This window comes from Boleophthalmus pectinirostris, unplaced genomic scaffold, assembly GCF_026225935.1.
Source record: "Boleophthalmus pectinirostris isolate CB_2022bp ecotype Guang Dong unplaced genomic scaffold, ASM2622593v1 HiC_scaffold_3, whole genome shotgun sequence".
In the NCBI taxonomy this organism is placed as follows: domain Eukaryota; kingdom Metazoa; phylum Chordata; class Actinopteri; order Gobiiformes; family Gobiidae; genus Boleophthalmus; species Boleophthalmus pectinirostris.
Genome location: NW_026571299.1, coordinates 22,662,277 through 22,683,733, shown reverse-complemented (window position 1 = coordinate 22,683,733; position 21,457 = coordinate 22,662,277). Strand labels below are relative to the sequence as shown.

General features: G+C 41.0%; 1 protein-coding gene and 1 pseudogene across 1 annotated transcript in view; one reads left to right on the top strand and one right to left on the bottom strand.

Moving 5' to 3' along the window:
• The first annotated feature begins 9,119 nt into the window (after positions 1-9,119).
• The window catches only part of LOC110159114 (adenosine receptor A1-like), a 55,178-nt gene continuing 42,840 nt past the window's right edge, over positions 9,120-21,457 (top strand). Inside the window, exon 1 of the mRNA XM_020923674.2 lies at positions 9,120-9,828. Within this exon, the coding sequence (XP_020779333.2) occupies positions 9,347-9,828 (482 nt within the window). The 5' untranslated portion in view covers positions 9,120-9,346. The remainder of the gene's footprint in view (positions 9,829-21,457) is intronic.
• Positions 16,429-16,544, bottom strand: LOC129411116 (5S ribosomal RNA; annotated as a pseudogene).

Here is a 21,457-nt window from a genome sequence, read left to right as displayed (position 1 = left end):
CTGAATGTTTTTAGACATTCAGTCTTTAGACATGTCACATTGATGTCACCAAAAGTATGGGGGTCATGGGGGAAATAAAGACAGAACCTAGTTTACCTCTGTTTACTCATGTACCAAAAGTGATGTGTCACAAGGGAGTTAGTTAAAAAAAAAAAAAAACTTACAGAAGAAAGATGACCAAAGTGGATCAACAATATCTGTGTAAAAACAGGAGGTGCAGAAATGGACAATACTAGAATTTGCAGTGACTACTTTGTAACATTGTTAGGGATGTCAAACTATTGCGTTAATTGCGATTAATTACTTACAGTCATATTTAGCGCATTTTAAAATCGCGTTAATCTTATTTTTAATCTCTAACATTACTGTTTCTGTATACAAGTTGCCTTATTATAAAATCTATTTTTATGTGTTGTTAGGACAACAACACATCGCTCCCGCAAAGAATTGTAATTTTCATTCACACACACAGAACAGACTCACCTTCAGCATCAACATCCCTCTGTCACAGAAAGAACATCTATATTCCACTGAGTCATGTCCTTTTGTCTGACAGAAGCTGAACTGCATCAGCACACAAGAGTGTTTTTTTTTTTTTTTCTCTGCTTAGTTTATGCAAATGAGCCATGTGGTTTTAAGTTTTGTTTCTTGTGCAAAACTGCATTAAACACATTATAATGTCAAACGGGCTGATGTGGCTCTAGAGTGTTTATGTTTATATGTTGTAAAGATGAATTTGTTTATGCAGATTAGTAATAATAATAATGATGATACTGTGGAATGTAAGTGACTGCATCTGTTAAAGTTTGTTAAACAATAAATTACTTTATAAAGTCACTTTTTTTGTTCTATATCAGTCTTTTGATCTGCCACAATAATGTAATAATGAATTTAAATTAAAATACCTCAAGTTGAGGCTTTTTCTCAGCAATTCTTAGGTGAGATTAAAAAGAGATGAATTAGATTAATTAATTACAGACCATAATTAATTAATCTCTCAATTTTTTTTATTGCTTGACAGCGCTAAACATTGTGTCATATAAAAAAAATAATATATTTTTTTTTTTTGAAAGACAAGCATCGTAAGTGACAGGTAATCTGTTGCATTACACCTCCTGACAATATGTGATGCTCAATTTATTTCCTTACTGTTGTAATTTGGTGTTTTATACCTTTTTATACCCAACCAGATAGAAAATAGTTGTGCTCCTCCAAGACTAACAAAATCCCGATCCTTCGCTCAACCTGGGTTACGAATTTAAAAAGTCAACGCCGAAGTGAAAGGCACCAGCTGTTCACCAAAAACACCTTCCACTGCAAAGAGACCAAGACATGATGTTGCTGTAAAACCACAAGAACAAGAAAGTGCAGCTCAGTCTGTTTGTCTTCTGCACCTCTTGCTTAACAAACGGGATCCCGCTTTGTTGGCGCTCCACATACAAAATATTCACTGCAAACTCGGGATGATTTACGCAGTCAAATGTTTCCTTTTTGGTCCATCCTGTGGATCAATCCTGCCCATCGCCTTCACCTTTCACTATTTTTAAATTCTGTTGGGAAGAGAAACACTTTGAACAGAGGTTTGCAGTCACACACATCTGATTCCCTTTTGCATTTATGGAGTTCACAAACAAATTTCTCGAGCCGTTTTCCGCTGTTAGGATCCAACAACCACACAATTATGATATCCGAATCCCAAAACTAAAATATGACAATATCAGAACCAGAAACAAAAGTGATATGGTTCAAAAGACTTGAAAAGATCGACTTTGTCAATAGACACATCCCACTGGGAAAACAAACATGGAGGTTTGATGCTCACTTTTTTGGAAAATCCTTCCCAGTATGCATTGCATGATGACTGGAAGTCCGAGACTCTTGATGCGTCTATTGGACACTTGTTTTCCCAGTCATCATTCAGAGTGAGTGTGACGTAGGATAATGCTGGAAATGTGTCCCAGCTTTTTAAGAGGAAAAAAAAAACATTTCTTAGGGGTGTCAAATTATCGTGTTATTTGTGATTAATTCATTACAGTCATATTTAGCACGTTATGTTTTTTAATCGTGTTAATCTTATTTTTAATCTCTAACTTTACTGTTTCTGTATGCGAGTTGCCTTATTATAAAATCTGTTTTTATGTGTTGTTAGGACACAGTCGCACTGTGCAGTCCTGCTCCACATCGCTCCTGCAAAGAATTGTAGCCTAATTTTCATTCCCGTTCTCGCCGCATCTGCGATAAACCTGCACACGTCTGATCTCTGATAACATCACGACACAGACACAGAACAGACTCTTCTTCAGCATCAACATCCCTCTGTCACAGAGAGAACACTCATATTCCACTGAGTCGTGTGCTTTAGTAGAAGCTGAACCACATCAGCGCACAAGAGCATTTATTTATTTATTTATTTTTTAAAAAATTTTTTAAATTTTATTTCATTCATAAAGCATAAAAAGACATCGGCCGTGTCACAACATCATACACAAAAGAAATGAATGAAAAGGAGCAGAAAAAAGAAAAAAATCTTATGTTATCTGCCCCCCTTTCCATTTTCAAGACAATACATTAACTCCGATGGTCACTAAACATTCCATGTCAGTTCAGGCACAATAACTGATCAATTGCAAACAGTAATCTTCGTTATTATACACAACAACTTAGTTTTCTTTTTCTTTTTTTTTCTTTCCTCCGCTTAGTTTATCAAATCAGCCATGCGGTTTTAAGTTTTGTTTCTGTGAGACTTGCGCAAATCTGCATTAAACACATTCTAATGTCAAACGGGCTGATGTGGCTCTAGAGTGGTGATGCTTATATGTTGTAAAGTTGAGTTTATTTATGTAGATTAGTAATAGTAATAATAATGATGATACGTATTATATTAAAATGTTAATGATTGTATGAAAATAATAATAATAATGAATTTAAATGAAAATACCTCAAGTTGAAGCTTTTCTCAGCAATTTTTAGGTGAGATTAAAAAAGAGATTAATTCGATTAATTAATTACAGATCATAATTAATTAATTTCTCAGTTTTTTTAATCGCTTGACAGCACTAACATTTCTATCTTTTATGGTTGGAAAGTTATGTGTTGTTATATAAAACATATTCCCAGGTGTCGTATACGGTACCGTCAGTCTGGACTGGTTAATGTAATCATTAAAGGATTTTTATTCTAATTCCAGCAGAGTGCCTTGGAATTTTTTATCACTTTTTATTTTTTACACAATACGTTTTTACATTAGACGCTTTGTCATCTTCACTGTATACTGCCAAAGGATGTAGAAAATCACATTCTACTGTCTAAAGAAAGTGTTTTTATCATCATAGTATCAGAATCGCTATTGAGTATTGAGTCTATTCCTGAATATCGACATGGCGTCTGAAATGTCAGTGCGGTGACGACTGTACTCGTACAGATTGATGTTTTGCAGATAGATCAGCTGGGATGGCTTTGCCCTATAGCGTTTGGCAGGAGTCTGCAGGCGGCGTGTTCAATCAATACTTCCATAAATCAGGCTCACGTCCATTAGATTTGAAATTAGACTCAGAGCAAACGAGCGCAAATGTCCCCACAACAGAAACGTCCCGAGTGGAGCTGGACCCTGAACGCAGCACACACACCAGACAAATGTACGTGACCTTCACTGGCTCAAGGACAAAACAGCTCTGAAATCTGCCCTCCTCACTCCACAACTGAAGCACACAGCATCATAAACCACAAAGTCCTGCTTTAGTCCTTCTTTGGTCCTGGTTTAGTCCTGGCTTAGGTTTAGTTCTAGTTTATGTTTAGTCCTGATTTAGTCCTGGTTTAGTCCTGGTGTAGTCCTGGTTTAGTCATGGTTTAGTCCTGGTTTAGTCGTGGTTCTGTCCTGGTTTAGTCCTGGTTTAGGTTTAGTTCTAGTTTAGGTTTAGTCTTGCTTTAGTACTGGTTTAGTCCTAGTTTAGTCCTGGTTTTGTCTTGGTTTAGTCCTGGCTTAGTCCTTCATTGATCCTGGTTTAGTCCTGGCTTAGGTTTAGTTCTAGTTTATGTTTAGTCCTGATTTAGTCCTGGTTTAGGTTTAGTTCTAGTTCAGGTTTAGTCTTGCTTTAGTACTGGTTTAGTCCTGGTTTTGTCTTGGTTTAGTCCTGGCTTAGTCCTTCATTGATCCTGGTTTAGTCCTGGCTTAGGTTTAGTTCTAGTTTATGTTTAGTCCTGATTTAGTCCTGGTTTAGTTCTGGTTTAGTCCTGATTTAGTCCTGGTTTAGTCGTTGTTCAGTCCTGGTTTAGTCCTGTTTCAGTCCTGGTTTAGTTCTGGTTTAATCCTGGTTTGGTCCTGGTTTATTCCTAGTTTAGTCCTGGTTTGGTCCAGGTTTAGTCCTGGGTTAGTCCTGGTTTAGTCCTGGTTTGGTCCTGGTTTAGTCCTGGTTTAGTTTTGGTTTAGTCCTGGTTTATTCCTGGTTTAGTCCTGGTTTGGTCCTGGTTCAGTCCTGTTTCAGTCCTGGTTTAGTCCTGGTTCAGTCCTGTTTTAGTCCTGGTTTAGTCCTGGTTCAGTCCTGGTTTAGTCGTGTTTCAGTCCTGGTTCAGTCCTGGTTTAGTCCTGGTTTAGTTTTGGTTTAGTCCTGGTTTATTCCTGGTTTAGTCCTGTTTCAGTCCTGGTTTAGTCCTGGTTCAGTCCTGGTTTAGTCGTGGTTCAGTCCTGTTTTAGTCCTGGGTTAGTCTTGATTTAGTCCTGCTTTAGTCCTGGTGTTTGAGTCGGTGTTAGTTGGAGGTGTTTTGTATTCTCTGGGTCTTCTCTCTTTTTTTTTTCACGGTGACAGGAGAAACCTTTCCCCAGAAGTACTGCTGTTTACATCTAAAACAAACGTGTGAGGCCCAGCTATTCTCTCTCTCCCCTCTCTCTCTTTCTTTCCTTCCTGTCACTCATATTCTTTCTCTCTCTATTACTCTTTTCTATCTCTCTTTCCAAATGACCTAAACAACCGTGTCTCTCTTCACACTCTCCTCCTCTCTCCTCCCATGTCTCTCTCACTCTCCCTCTTCTGAACAATTCCAAATCATTCTCTCACACTCTCTCTCTTATCATTCTCTCTCTACCCCCTCTCTCTCCATCTCTCTTTTTCTGTCATTGTTTCTTTCTTTTCCTCTCTCACTCTCTTTCGCTCTCTGTCTCTCCTTTACTTTTTCTCTTCCTCTCCATCTCTTTCACCCATCTCTTGTACTCGCCTTCTTCTTTCTCTCTCTCACTTTCACCCTTTCCCTCTGTTTCTCTTTTTTCTCTCCCCATCTCTCTTTCACTCTCTCCCTCTCTCTCTCTGTTCCACTCTTTCTCTCTCCCCTCAACTCTCTCACTCTCTCCCCCAACTCTCTTTCACTCTCTGCCCCCCCCTCTCTCTCATTCATTCTTATTCTCTCCATCTCTCTTTCACTCTCTCTCTCTCTCTGTTTCATCTCTTTTTGTTTCTCTCTTTCTCTCCATTTCTCTCTCTCTCTGTTTCTCTCTCTCCCTCTCTCCTCTCTCTCTCTGTTCTCCCCCCTTTCTCTCTCTGTTTCTCTCTCTCTCTCTGTTTCCTCCCCCCCTGTTTCTCTCTCGATTTCTCTCTCTCCCTCCCTCTCTCTGTTTCTCTCTCTCTCTCTCTCTCTCTCTCTCTCCCCTCCCCTCTCTGTTTCTCTCTGTTTCTCCCCCCTCTCTGTTTCTCTCTCTGTTTCTCCCCCCCTCCTCTCTGTTTCTCTGTTTCTCTCTCTGTTTCTCTCTCCTCTCTCTCTCTCTCTCTCTGTTTCTCTCTCCCCATCCCACTCTCTTGTTTCTCTCTCTCTGTTTCTCTCTCCCCCCTCCCTCTCTCTGTTTCTCTCTCTGTTTCTCTCTCCCCCCTCCTCTCTGTTTCTCTCTCTCTGTTTCTCTCTCTCTCTGTTTCTCTCTCTCTCTCTCTCTCTCTCTGTTTCTCTCTCTCCCTCCCTCTCTCTCTCTGTTTCTCTCTCTCTGTTTCTCTCTCTCTCTCTCCTCTCTCTCTCTCTCTGTTTCTCTCTCTCTCCCTCTCTCTGTTTCTCTCTCTCTCTCTCTGTTTCTCTCTCTCCTCTCTCTCCCTCCCTCTCTGTTTCTCTCACTCTGTTTCTCTCTCTCTGTTTCTCTCTCTCCCCCCTCCCTCTCTCTCTGTTTCTCTCTCACTCTCTCTCTCTCTGTTTCTCTCTCCCCCTCCCTCTCTGTTTCTCTCTCTCTGTTTCTCTCTCTCTGTTTCTCTCTCTCTCCTCTCTCCTCTCTCTCTGTTTCTCTCTCTCTGTTTCTCTCTCCTCTCTCTCTCTGTCTCTCTCTCTCTGTTTCTCTCACTCTGTTTCTCTCTCTCTGTTTCTCTCTCTCTCTCGTTTCTCTCTCTGTTTCTCTCTCTCTCTCTCCCCGTTTCTCTCTCTCTCTCTCTCTCTGTTTCTCTTCACACTCATAATAAACATAATAAAGTGTGTGTAAATTGTTTCAGATTTGCTGTGTGCCAGTTGTGTTAAAGTCGGTGTTTGTGTATTTGTTCTTTGCGTCTGTTTGTGTGTTTGTTTGTGTGTGTGTGTATGGAGCTTCTGGAGAACACACACGTGGAGAGAACAACACACACAGAGGCGAAGCTGTTGTCTGGAGGAAGTTCTGACATAAACTGTATGAAGACGTGGAGGATGTAGAGATGCTGACGCTGGCTTCAGAAACATCACAACATTCTGGAGGTCAGAGATGTTTCACACAGACGGGAGCAGGTCAGATGAATTCAGCTGAAATGCAGGTTTTTGTTCTACAACAGTGAGATCTTGAGCCGAGTCACTAACAGTAACCATCAGCTTCAACATTTGTGAATATTTTTAGATATTTGATGGCAAAGTCCAACATGACCAACAGGGAAATGTACGGAAGCCGAGAGGGGTCACGACAAACGCAAACGACGCAACAAATACAAATGCGACAACACAACAAAAAGCCACAACAAACCAAAAAAAGCTACAACGGAAGTGACCATGGGACTCTATTTTAATGCAAATGCCATGACAAATACAAACGCCACAACACAAACGCAAAAGCCGCAACACATTAAAAAGCCACAACACATTAAAAAAACACAACACATCAAAAAAAGCCACAACACACCAAAAAAATACACAACGGAAATGACGGCGGGACTCTATTTTAATACAAACGCCACAACACAAAAAGTTACAACACATCAAAAAGCCACAACACATTAAAAAGCCACAACACATCAAAAAGCCACAACAAACAAAAAAAGCCACAACGGAAATGACCGCGGGACTCTATTTTAATGCAAACACTGCAACAAATACAAATGCCACAACACAAACGCAAATGCCACAACACATTAAAACACCACAACACCTTTTGACTTTGCACCCCTCCTTATTTTTGACGCATGATACAAAGACAGATACAGGAACTGACAAATAAGGTCAAAAGTCAATTTTGAGCTCAATATTTTTCATGATATTTATTCACATGATAAAGGAGCTCTCACATACAAACAAAATAACATGAAGTCTTTTTTGACCAAACATGGTGTTAGGCTGTTCTGCCTTTGAAGGGCAGCGTGAGAATACACAGTTTTAAAATACTTTGGAACATTCTCCATGTTTCATGAATTTACTGTTTATTTGAATAAGGACAGTGAGACTGTGGCAGGTTACAGTCAAACGAATTACATTTCTATGGAAATAAGCAGGAAGAGGCCCTGGTCCAGGCCAAATAAGGGGCTGTGGAGATGTGAGTCTGTCACAGAGTGGATGCATGTTTAGATTTGTTTTGATTAGATTTTTTGGTCCCTTATCAAAAACAGGCCTGTAAATGTCATTCATGAATGTTTGAGCCCTGTTCAAACTCATTTACAGTTAAGTGTAAGATTCTGTGGAAGGCTCCGGCCACAAGCCGACGTCACCCACAGACCCACACGACATGTCTCCAGGAATGTATAAAACATTATACCAAACTGTGCACAGCAACTTTGATGCTGTTTGATAAGAGGGATGCACACGTGTGTTGTGATAGTGCTCTGAAGGGGGAGTGACTTAACAGGAGCAAAAGGGAGGGGGGACTCAGAGTGTCAAATATAAAAGCAAAACTGTTACTCTTCAGTATTTCACCTGCCCTGGAGCTTCACACTTCTGTTTTATCAGATGGTGGAAAAAAACTGAGTAAATCGGTCCCTCCAACCACCACCATCACACACACACACACACACCACTTTCATACTAGGTAATGTGGGTGAAGTGTTTTGCCTAAGGACACAATGGCAGTTATTCCCACTGGTGCCTCCTGTAGCTCCTGATTTTCCCAGTGTCTCCATTCAAGTACTGACCAGACTCAGACCTACTGAGCTTCTGAGATCTGACGGGATCAGGCTTTGACAAACCGGTATGGACACACTTACAGTTGGTAAGAGTGTTTGTCTACTGATCCGAAGGTTAGTGGTTCAAATCCCGCTCTTGACAATAAAAAACAAACAAACAACAACAGCAAAAAAATAAATAAATTATTGGTTGAGCAGTCAGATACATTGTTGTTGTTGTGTAATTGGCCAAGACACTTAACTCACCTCACCCCCAGTGTCAGTGTACAGTGTCTAAAAATTTGAGCATTTATTCTACGTCAGTAAATACTAGACATATAATATTTACTTCATTATTCCATCACAGCAATGCAATTCAATATGACAATATTTTATATATTTTACTTCTAACTAGGACTAAACCAGGTCTAAACCAGGACTAAACCAGGTCTAATCCAGGACTAAACCAAGACTAAACCAGAACTAAACCAAGACTAACCAAGGACTAAACCAAGACTAACCAAGGACTAACCAAGGACTAACCCAGGATTAAACCAGGACTAAACAGGACTAAACCAGGACTAAACCAGAACTACCCAAAGACTAACAAGTTCTCTTTTTCAGTGTATTGAAACTAGATTCTCACATAAATCGGTATTAATAGTGACTCATATAACTGGATACAATTTGACCTTTTTCTCCAAACATGTTGAGTTTCATCAGAACTTTAGTGTTGACAAAATCAATCATGTCACCGATGTTATTTCTGACTTTAAATCGTGATATAAAAGGAAGTCGGCGCATCACGTAACGGGGCATTTCCTTTAGACGTTATTTACCGAAACAGTCTCTCTCTCGCTTCCATTTGGGCACGGAGAGCGCGTGTGTGAGTCATCCAACCCCCGTGTCTCTCCCTCTCTCTCCGGGACCTGGATTCGCCTCTCTCCCTTCCCTCTCCTCTGCTCTCCTGCGCACGGGACACGGACATACCCAGCAACATGCGCACAACGCTTTACGCACGGGACATACCCCCACTCCACAGCGCTCCGTGAAACATGCGAAGTCTGGGCTGGATTTTTACCTGTTTAAACTCACAACAAGGACTATTACGAACACATCCGCGCGTTTTCAGTTCCGAGTCACCTCCAGAACAGACGCCGCCGTCGCTACGCCAGTCAGCCGGGTCCGTCACCATGTCGCCCGAACGCCTTCCCTCATCCAAGTCGCTGTACATCGTGATGGAAGTGGTCATCGCCGTGTCTTCCGTGGTCGGTAATGTCATGGTGGTGTGGGCCGTGCGTATAAACCGCTCGCTGAGGGACACCACGTTTTGCTTCATCGTGTCGCTCGCTCTGGCTGACATCGCCGTGGGAGCGCTGGTGATCCCCCTCGCCATCACCATCGACGTGGGGCTCCAGACGCACTTCTACAGCTGTCTGCTCTTCGCGTGCACCGTGCTCGTGCTCACGCAGAGCTCCATCCTCGCGCTGCTCGCCATCGCCATAGACCGTTACCTGCGCGTCAAGATCCCCATGAGGTAGGCCACAAAGGTGAATCCTGTTCACACTTTTACACTACTTTGTTTACTCCGCGGCACGTTTGGTTTTACGCGCGGCTCCAGGTGTGGTGCGTGGGTCCGCGACGCAACCAGGGGCTTTAAAGGTGTTCTGCGTAACTTTTCTGGTGGAAGGTTCCGCATTGACTAGAAGTATCTATATTTACCTTTCTAGTATCTCCATGGAAAACATCGGGCACAGTCTTAAATTCAAATTCAAAAAAATTATTATCAAACCATGCGGAGAATGGAAATGGTGTTTCTCACTCCCAAACGTATAAATAAATAATAATACAGGGATATTTCCAAGTGTTTTTTGGGGAGACGCAGATTCCTGGCAGCCTGGTGGTTAAAGGTGCACTTTTCTGGTGGAAGGTTCCGCATTGAAATGTTTTGACTAGAATGATCTGTATTTACCTATCTAGTACCTCCATGGAACACACAGTAAATTCAAATTCTATTCAAATTCAAAATATAAAACAGTTCATAGTCAAACCATATGAAGAATAGAAATTGTGGTTCTCATTCCCAAACGTATAAATAAATAACAATGGAAATGGAAATAGATTAATGGGAATTTCCAAGTGTTTTTTGGGGAGACGCAGATTCCTGGCAGCCTGGTGGTTAAAGGTGCACTGTGTAACTTTTCTGGTGGAAGGTTCCTCATGGAGATGTTATTGTTTTGAGTAGAATGTTCCAGAGTATTGGATTAGATTGATCTGTCTCCATTATCTGTCCATGTTAGGGTAACCAGACGTCCCTATTTACCCAGGGCAGTCCCATTTTATCCAAAACCAGTGATTTGTCCCAGTTTTATACAAGAAATGTCCCAGGTGTCCCTGTTTTTGACTAATTTGATCCCTGACAACAGTAAAGAGACATAAACTGTCATTTATTTAAGTAAACTGCAGAAAAAAGATACTTAAAAATGACCAAAACACCAAGAAAATGTGACTGTACAGACACATGTTCGTCATAAATGAGTCGAGTGCAAAACAATTCTCCTTAATTACGTACAAATTTCACAGTTTTATTATCACCAATCACCACAAACTGAGAGTGTCCCAGTTTTTGATTCTGAAAATCTGATCATCCTAGTGTATATCCATTGGAAAACATCGGGTAAAGGGTCTTGAAAGGTGCACTGTGGAACTTTTCTGGTGGAAGGTTCCTCATGGAGATGTCATTGTTTTGAGTAGAATGTTCCACAGTATTGCATTAGATTGATCTGTCTCCATTATCTGTCTATGTTAGGGTGACCAGACGTCCCTATTTACCCAGGACAGTCCCATTTTATTCCAAACCAGTGATTTGTTCCAGTTTTATACCAGAAATGTCCCATGTGTCTCTATTTTTGACCAATTTGATCCCTGACAGCAGTAAAGAGACATAAACTTATTTAACTTAATTTATTTAACATTTATTTAAAGTAAACTACAAAAAACTATACATAAAAATGACCAAAACACCAAGAAAATGTGACTGTACAGACACATGTTAGTCATAAATGTGCCAAGCGCAGAACAGTTTTTCTTAATTACTCGTTTCACTATTTTATTATCACCAACCACCACAAACTGAGAGTGTCCCAGTTTCTGATTCTGAAAATCATGTCATGTCTATGTCCATGGAAAACATCAGGTCTTTAAAGGTGCACTGTGGAACTTTCCAAAGTGCAGAGATGTAGGGTCCGTCACCTGCTTCTCTCCATGGAGTTGTTGCCTCAAATGTTCCACAGTTATGGCATTACACTTATTTATCACTACAGAGACAACATGTGACACTACGAGGCCAAGTTACATGTCAGATCTGTGGTGAGGCGAGCCCACTCACAGTAAGAAGGCAAGTTTTTAGATCAATCAAACCCCATGTTATTGAGTAAATACAAGATGGATATGTTCAATGGCATATCAGGATATTCCAGACAAAACAATAACATCTCCATGGAGACAAGCAGGTGGCGGACCCTCCATCAAAAAGTTACACAGTGCACCTTTAAAGTAGTAGTGGCACTTAAAGTAGTAGCAGTAGCAGTAGTAATATTGCTTTTAGTGAGAACATTTGAAGTTATGGCATTAAGAGTAACAAAAGTGTATGTAGTTTGAAGTATTCCAACTAGAATGTTCCACAGCGCTGCATTAGACTTCTCTATCTCCATGGTGACAAGCAGTAGGCCAAGTTACAGGTCACATCTCTGGAGCAGGGATCCTGCGCACAGCCTGTTTTTCAAGGTGCTTATATGAGCAATTAAAACACCCATCTTGAAATAAATGCTTGATAGATAAGTTTAATGCCATACTCTGGAACATTCCAGGGAAAGCACACTCATACAAGAAAGGTTACACAGTGCACTGTTAAGGTTTATAGAACATTCATTAGAAAATTACTTAAGTTATCAAATGCATTTCACAACTGATGAGGCTTTTGGGTCTTAGGTTTACCAAAGTGGATGATGTGTTTAGCCCAAGGACACAACGGCAGTATGCACTCAGTGGAAGTGAATATGTTGAATTATGGTTTTGTGGGCCTATGTTTTATCACTGAGCTTTTGTCCCAGCCACAGACTATATATATGAGTGGACATAGGAAATATGTAGGAAGATCTTCAGAAGGCTCCTCTGGCTCCTTCTGACTCTTGCTCCAGTGGACTTACATTAGGATCTTGTGGCTCCTCTCTCTGTACCTGCAGCAGTGAGCCTCGTCATTTTGGTCTTAAAATGTTCATATTAACCCACGACACATGATCCTGAATGTTTTTTTCGCTATTTTGTCCGTCAAAAGACTGTAACCGTGAACATCCCAAGCCTCAGTTGAGCGACGCTGAACTCTGTGGGTGACACACTCGCTTCGTCCACTTCTTTTAAACTGTCTATGGTCCCAGCATTTCAGACAATCTTTAGCTTTCACGTATTCCAATTAGAATCATCAAAAAGAATTGAAAATCAGATACTAGGGATGTAACGATATCCAAATCTCACTGTACGATATTATCACGATATGCTTCTCACGGTACGATATTTACTGCAATATTTTGAAGAGGATGATATAATTGTAGATAGGACACTGTTTTTGCTTTTAAAATACCTTGACAAGATTTTGGTGTGCATTATTTCCATCATAATCCCAAGAATTCAAGTAAAAAACATATTTATTCATGTTGTGTGCACTGAAATGAATCATGGGATATGTAGTTTCTGATGTTCATAAGTTGTTACTGCTATAAAACCTGCATTTAAGCAAAGGAACTTGTGTTTCGAAATATTGTGACCAATCCACGATATTATTGTGTGACTTTTGACGATACGATATCACGATATTTAGGTTATTGTCACATCCTTATCAGATACTAATCAATACTTAAACTAGTATCGAACCTAGATACTCACTTGAGCTGCTATTGATACTAAAACGTCCCATTGACAGAACAGAGGAAGCTTTAGAATGATCTTGAGCTGTATCAGAACAGGTATTACTTCTTTTAAAACAAAATGATATCCAAGAATTAGGTCAAATCCAGGTCTGAACATGCCTTAACCTGAAATCTGACGCAAGAGTCGAGAATTGAGCTTCATGTCATTTCAATAGAACTCTAGTGTTGGCAACAGGGCCCTGATACCTGCTTTAGGACCAGAGCCAAACAAGGTCTGAACCAGTCTCAGTCTCAGATCTGATGATAGAGTTCTGTGGAGCTTCACGTCATTTCCAGAGAACTCCAGTGTTGGGAACAGGCTCCTGATACCTGCTTTAGGACCAGAGCCAAACTGTGGGTATTATTAGGCTCAGGCATGTTAAGTGACACAGGCCTGTTCTAAAAGGTCACAATCTTATAGAGTAAAAGTACACAGAACTGTGGGTGGTTCTATAGAATGTGATCATGTCATACTGGAGGCAAGAGGCAGATTTTCTCAAATGACTCCATGTAATTTTAGAAGTTCTATAGACTCTTGTGAGCTTTAATCCATGTTTGAATGTTGTTATCTCCTCCAAAATAGAGCTGGAATTGTGCTTTATTTCATTCACACATGTTTAAGTAATCTTTTATTATTAGTCTGTCTACATCTCCAAAGCTCAAAATGCTCTATTCCACCTTGTGATGTCATGAAAAGGTAATTTTCAAGTTAAAGATTGTATAGAGGATTTTCCAAGGAACGAGAAATCCAGCGACTGTTTGTCCTTTTTCAAATGTTGCGCATGCGTAGCTGGCCCCACCACGTCCAGAGTTGATGAATTTTTATTCTCTTTTTTTTTTAGTCATCATAATTACAAGGCTACTGCACCTCTATAATGCTATCATTGACAATTTGAAACAAAAAAAATCCTCCATACAACCTTTAATCTCTCCCTTTACCTTTAGTTCAGAGACAATTCCAGGGCTGAAATTACTCAAATTCTAGTAAAGGCTTAATAACACAGTGGAGCACTTTCTGTTTTACGATATGACATCACCAGGTGGGAGAGCAAGTTTTCTGTTTGAGAGAAGAGCTCCCAAAAGATTTAACATCATTTCAAAAGCAATTATCTTGAAAATGACTCAGTGTCGCTCAGTGACGATGTTGATGTTGGTACCAGATGCTTTAGTCCTACAGAAGCAACTGAACTCTTTACATTTTTGTTACCAACTACTACTGCAACTACTACTACTACTACTGCAACTACTGCTGATGCAACTACTACTACTGCAACTACTGCTAATGCAACTACTACTACTGCAACTACTACTGCAACTACTACTACTGCAACTACTACAACTACTACTACTGCAACTACTGCTGATGCAACTACTACTACTGCAACTACTGCTGATGCAACTACTACTACTGCAACTACTGCTAATGCAACTACTACTAATATTACTACTCCTATGATAACTACTACTACTGCAACTACTACTACTGCAACTACTGCTGCAACTACTACTAATGTTACTACTACTACTACTGCAACTACTACTACTGCTACTAGTACTGCAACTACTGCTAATGCAGCTACAACTACTGCTAATGCAACTACTACTACTGCAACTACTACTAATGTTACTACTAATGCTACTACTCCTATGATAACTACTCCTACTGCAACTACTACTACTCCTCTGATAACTACTGCTACTTCTACTACTACTAATGCTACTACTCCTATGATAACTACTACTATTTCTACTACTACTACTACAACTACTACTACTCCTATGATAAGTACTACTACTTCTACTACAAATGCTACCACTCCTACAATAAGTACTACTACTTGTACTACTAATCCTATGATAACTGCTACTACTACTTCCTACAAATGCACTACACCTATGATAAGTATTACTACTTCTACTACTACTAATGCTACTACTCCTACGATAACTACTGCTACTTCTACTACTACTACTACTACTACTACTACTACTACTACTACTACTACTACTACTACAACTGCTACTACTACTACTAATGCTACTAATGCTACTAATGCTACTAGTCCTATAATAACTACTACTACTACCACTACTCCTTCTTTAAAGGCCTGTATCTGATATCTCCTCATGTATCTGAGCAAACGTGTCTTGCAGCTTTTGGGGTCAAAATAAGTAAACTGTGAGCTGCCTGCATCATTATAAAGTCTTGCATGCATCTTGCACGCTGCTTTAACATGAGCAAATCTCCACTCTGGTCTGTGAGACATGTGAAAAGTTCAAAAGCTAAACTCATCATGGTTGAACAATGAGGATGCTCTGACTGTATGAGGTAAAAGAGAAAGAACTTTAGACCACTGCAAACTGTTTCAAATGAACCAGTTCTGTTTTTCATGTTGTTAAGATCCAGGTGTTGCATTGAAGCTGCACAGTCTTTGGTAAGTGTGTGAGTAGATTCCAAGATGTAAAATGACTTCTCTTTGGGAGTGAACGGCTCAACCTGAAAACAGAAAAAAAAAATATATATATATATATATATATTAAGTATAAAATCTTGATCTGTTTCTAAACATTCTGCGAAAATTTGAGGTTATTTTAACAAGAACTGACAAAATTATTGACCTTTGAAATTATGTGAAATTTTTTGGGACACTGTAATAGGGTTTGTGTTTTAAACTGAATGAATTGAATGATGATTTTGATGAGGATGATGTTTTTGAAATGCTGAGAGAACTGGGTGTGAATGAGGATACAGAATTGTTATGATGCTCTGGTCATTATAAAGACATTCCCTTTGTATGTTTGATTTTATGAACTATAACATCAACTTGTCCATCTAGTGCCTCCGCTCAATTTCATTTCTCTCCAGCAACTAGGTCATGTATCAAAATACAATAGACTATTATTAATGAATTAATCATTGCATTTATATAGTGCCTTTCAAGATACCCAAAGTGCTTTACAGTTTTTATTATTCATTTACTCCACACTCAGTGGTGGTAAACTACTACTGTAGCCACAGCTGCCCTGGGGCAGACTGACAGAAGCGAGGCTGCCAATCTGCGCCATCAGCCCCTCCAACCACCACCATCACTCACACACACCACTTTTATACTAGGCAATGAGGGTGAAGTGCCTTGCCTAAGGACACAACAACAGTTTTTGCCACTGGTGACCCACTGTGGCACCTGGAATTCCCAGTGGTCTCCATCCAAGTACTACTCAGACCCAGCCTGCTTAGCTTCTGAGATCTGACGGGATCAGGCTTTGACAAGCCGGTATGGCCACAGATGGTTTTGAAAACCCCCAGAAGTTGAAGTTCGGGCACCAGCCAACCAGTGAAGAGCCATACATTCTGTATTGTCAACAATTCCCAAGATCGAGGATTTAAAGCTGGAATAAAGAGAATGTTTGGTGAATTTTATCAAGGGGAAAAGACATTATTGTCCTTCTTTCTAAATGGTTTGGGAAAAGCTTTATATACCAGTTAGCCCTGTTAGCGGCGCATTACATACGTCATGACCAAATAGCAGAGATTGGTTAAATGATAAAAAGTACCCACCTACCGTTGAGTGAACGAATTCTAAGGTCAGATGGTTTGTATGAAGTGAAACAAAGTAAAACCGGCTGATGAATCAGGCTAAACCTGCCCAGGAACGACAGGTGAAAATGAGCACTGGAGCTATAACCTGATACAAAGGATCTCTCCTGTTAAGGTTCATGTAGATTGTGCACTGTCCCTGTCTTATTAAATAATTAAACTAAACTAAACTAAACATGTCAGAAAAACAATAATATGGCTCCTTTAAGGCACCGTACCTGATGATTTTTAGTCTTAAACATTTTATGCATTCTGAGCATAGTTTAATGCTCTATAAAGTATATACTCTGGAATATTCCAGGCAAACAATAACATACCAGAAAAGTTACACAGTACACCTTTAAGGTTTATAGCTCTTAACAATGTGAAAAACAGAACTGGTTCATTTGAAACAGTTTGCAGTGGTCTAAAGTTATTTCTCTTTCACCTCATGCAGTCAGAGTGTCCTCATTATTCAACCACCATAAGTTTAGAAGCACTTTTGCACTTTTCACATGTCTCACAGACCACAGAGTGGAGATTTGCTCATGATAAAGCACTGTGCAAGATGCATGCAAGACTTTATAATGATGCAGGCAGCTCAAAGTTTACTTATTTTGACCTCAAAAGCTGCTTCTACAATATATCTGCACTTGAGCAAGATACATGAGGAGATATCAGATACAGGCCTTTAAAGTAGGACTAGTGGTAGTAGTAGTAGAAGCAGGAGTACTTAGTGTAGGAGTAGTAGCAGTAGTAGTAGTAGAAGTAGTAGTAGTTATCATAGGAGTAGTAGCATTAGTAGTAGTAGAATTAGTAGTAGTAGTAGTTATAATAGTTGTAGAGCGATTGTTTATTTTGAAGGCTTTTCTGTGCAGTACTATAGAAACTTTACAGTTGATAAAATGTGACTTAAATACAGTGGACTCAATTTGGAGTGACTGTAATAGTAGTAGTTGTAGTAGTGGTCAAATAATGGTAGTAGTAGTAGTTGTAGTAGCAGCAGTAGTGGTTTGGCCACTGATCTGAAGGTAGTTCTCGCCATGAACATGATTGGTTGAGTGGTCAGATCCACTGACCCACAGGTTGGTGGTGCCATTCCACTTCCTACAGATGAATGCTGTTGCTGTGCCCTTGGGCAAGATGCTTAATCCACTTCAACGTGTCAGTGGTGTTGTCAGTGATGTTCTCAGTGATTCTTTGTTCTTTGAGTTTTGAAGGTCTAAAAGCTCTGTATAAAAATGAGACCATTTATCAATAGTAGTGGTCAACTAATGTCAGATTTACTCGTAGTTCTTTTTGTAACAGTTATGGTAATTATGTTTTTAAGATTAGCAAAAGTGGAAGTAGTTTGAAGCATGTAGTAGTAGTAGTAGTAGTAGTAGTAATAGCAGCAACAGCAATAGCAGCAACTGTAGTAGTAATAGTAGTAATTCATGACAAAAATAGTTGTAGTTCTTGTAGTACCAGCATTTGTGAATAGTATGAAGCTTTTGAAGAATATGCCCACTGGATACATGGTTTGTGTACATGGTTTGTGTACATGGCTTGTGTGAAGTGTTGCACAAGCCTGGTCCTGGTAGTTTTGGCAGAAAGTGAGAGAGAATATCTCAGATGTGCCGATGAGCTGGAGATTAACTTCCTCATCATTTACGCATGAGTGTGTGAGGACAGAGACAGGAGCCATACAGTTCAAGATTTCTTTGGTAAAGTCTTTGTTGCGGCAGAGTGGATGACTGAACAGTGAGTGGACAGTGAGCGGACAGTGAGTGGACAGTGTGTCACAATACATCCGAGTATTATGTAACATTCAACCCCAAACTGCCCTGTCTCTGGACCACATGGTGAGAGAAGGGGCTCGGTGTGAGTTCTACAAGGTCACGCAACATTCTTTCAAAGTACAAATCTAGATATTTTTTTCATTTTTCAGAAATTATTTGTTGCAGCTTATTGAGCTTTCTCATTTGGCTCTTGGCAAGGGCGGGCACTTTTTCCTCTCCTGCCCCTTATCTTCCCTGCTTTGCTTCTTTGTCTCATTTCGTCTAGTGTCTGGTGTCTTACACCAAGAGACACTCTCCGCTCTACTCTCCAAAACTAAATTAAATATGGATTTGATAAGTTGGTCTCTCAATGCAATCAACACCATTTTCTCAACAAGAAGCTCAGGATCGGGCAAACTTGGGTGTCCCCCTCAGAACTTTCGGCGGCTGCACGGTGGATGGTTGGGAGAACAGCCAATTCCAGCTGGACTCAACTCCCTCCAGAGATTACAATAGAGAAGCCTCCCCCATACCCAACTCCTCATAGCTTTGCACTCCCAGCCTTGTGGGCAGGTCTGTTGTATCCAGCACCAATGGCTGCAGGATCCAGATGGCTGTCCCCCTACGCTGGGCTATTTCCACACCCCTACCCAGTTACTAGTCCTGTGAAATGATTGTACTGTATTTTTTGGACTATAAGTCACTCTAGAGCAGTGCTTCTCAAAATAGTGGGGGGCACGAGGCTCCGTCAAGGGGGGCGCGTTTGACCTCGGGGAACATGCTTTTTTATTTTTTTATTTAGATTTTTTTTACTGTCTTAAGGGCCGTTCACACCAAAGCGTCAAAAAACGCCTTGACGCCTCTATTTGGAGCCTTTGCATTTGAGTTCAGACGCCCCCGACGCGCGTCTTTGACGCCGTGGACGAACGGGACAAAAATACTTGACGCGCGTCCGTTGCCCTGGAAACAAGAGCCCGGTCCTGGTCTTTTCCCGAAACAATGTCAGACCAGACTGAGAGAGTGTTTTTATGACATAAAACATCAAAGGAGGAGATCGGGTCGACGACTGGGGCGTATATATATTTATACTCCGCTAATGACACTGGATCAGTCCCGGTCTAGTCCTGGTCTAATACCGGTCTAGTCCTGGTCTAGTCCTGGTCTAATCACGGTCTAGTCCCGGTCTGGTCCCGGTCTAGTCCCGGTCTAGTCCTGGTCTAATCACGGTCTAGTCCCGGTCTAGTCCTTGTTTAGTCTCGGTCTAGTCTCGGTCTAGTCTCGGTCTAGTCTCGGTCTAGTCCTTGTTTAGTCCCGGTCTAGTCCTGGTTTGGTCCTGGTCCGGTCCTGGTGTATTCCTCGCGATCGGCTCGGTGATTGTGGCGTATATATTTATTCTCCGCTCATGTTTGTGGTTCTCGTTCTGGTTTCTCGGTTTTTCTTCCTGATAATAACGTCGCTGCGTCTCTGGATACTCGTCCCTGATTGGTTGACGCGGCGCGTCTGACGCGAAAAGTTCAGCATTTTCAACTTCTTGACGCTGACGCCTTGGACGCGCGTCTTGGCCGCTGACGCCAAAACGCTGAAGACGCGCCGCGCTGACGCCAGATTCGCGCCGCGCTGACGCCGAAAACGCGCCGCAAAAACGCAGGACGCTCTAGTCGCGCGTCCACATAGACTTTACATAGAAAGTGGACGATTTGGTCTGAACGGGCCTTTAGAATAAAGTGCAATTGCACTTCCGCTACATTAGGAGGCAGAGCGCTCTCATTGGCAGAGTGTGCGCAGGGAGCATTCGCTCGGTGGTGTAGGAGTTTTGTTTGCACTGAGCATGCGCGCTTTGCACACAGCACAGAGAGTTTGAGTATGAAGTGTAGACACGAAGTGTAGCAGACCCTCAAGTGACACCATGAAAAAATATTTAACAGGGATGAGAAGACAGGCGAGAGAGACGGAGATAAAGAGACAAACGAAAATCTCCCGAAAGCTAAGACGAGGAAATATGACGAAGCATATGTAGCGCTTGGCTTCACTGTGACTACGGTGGGAGACGAGGAAAGACCGGTGTGCTTACGGTGTCTAAAAATGTTGGCAGCGGACAGCATGAAGCCCAGTAAATTAAGGCGTCACTTAAATACATTACACCCCAATCACTCTGATAAGCCGCTTGAGTTTTTTTTCAGCGAAAACGTGCCGAATATTGCCGACAATCATCCCGCTTGTGACTGCTACTTCAGTAAACCAGCGAGCGTTGTTGGCGTCATATAAGGTGGCAGTGTTACGCAGAGGTTGTACTTATAACAATTTTATAGACAAATGATACTATCTATAGTCACGCGGGGGGGGGCGCGAGATGTTTTATTCGTCCTAGGGGGGGCATGACAGAAAATAATTGAGAAGCACTGCTCTAGAGTATCACAGGAGCCAAAAACTGTGTAATGAAGAAGAAAAAAAACATATATAAGTTGCATCGGACTATAAGTTACTCTTTTTGGGAAATTTATTTTATAAAATCAGAGACCAGGAACCGACATTTCATGTGTAAAGTCAAGTTCTAGTAACAACAACAGACGTCACATATGAACAGTTCTTCAGATAACTATAGCAAACAACAGAACAGAACAAGTTTACCAAACTTCTGAGCAACTCTGCAACCTCTGGAGGTAAAGATTCTGTGAAGCTGTTGTCAGACTCAGCATCAGTTCCAGTTAGAATTATTCGGGCCTTTCTGAATCCCGACAGGATGGTTTCGGTGTCACTGAAGTCCAGACTTTGTCCATCCATCCAGTGACTTCAGGAAAGTTTCATGGTGCATCCTCCCGGTGTCACAAGTTTCTCTCTCACTCCAAACTTTCTTTCTGCTGCTCG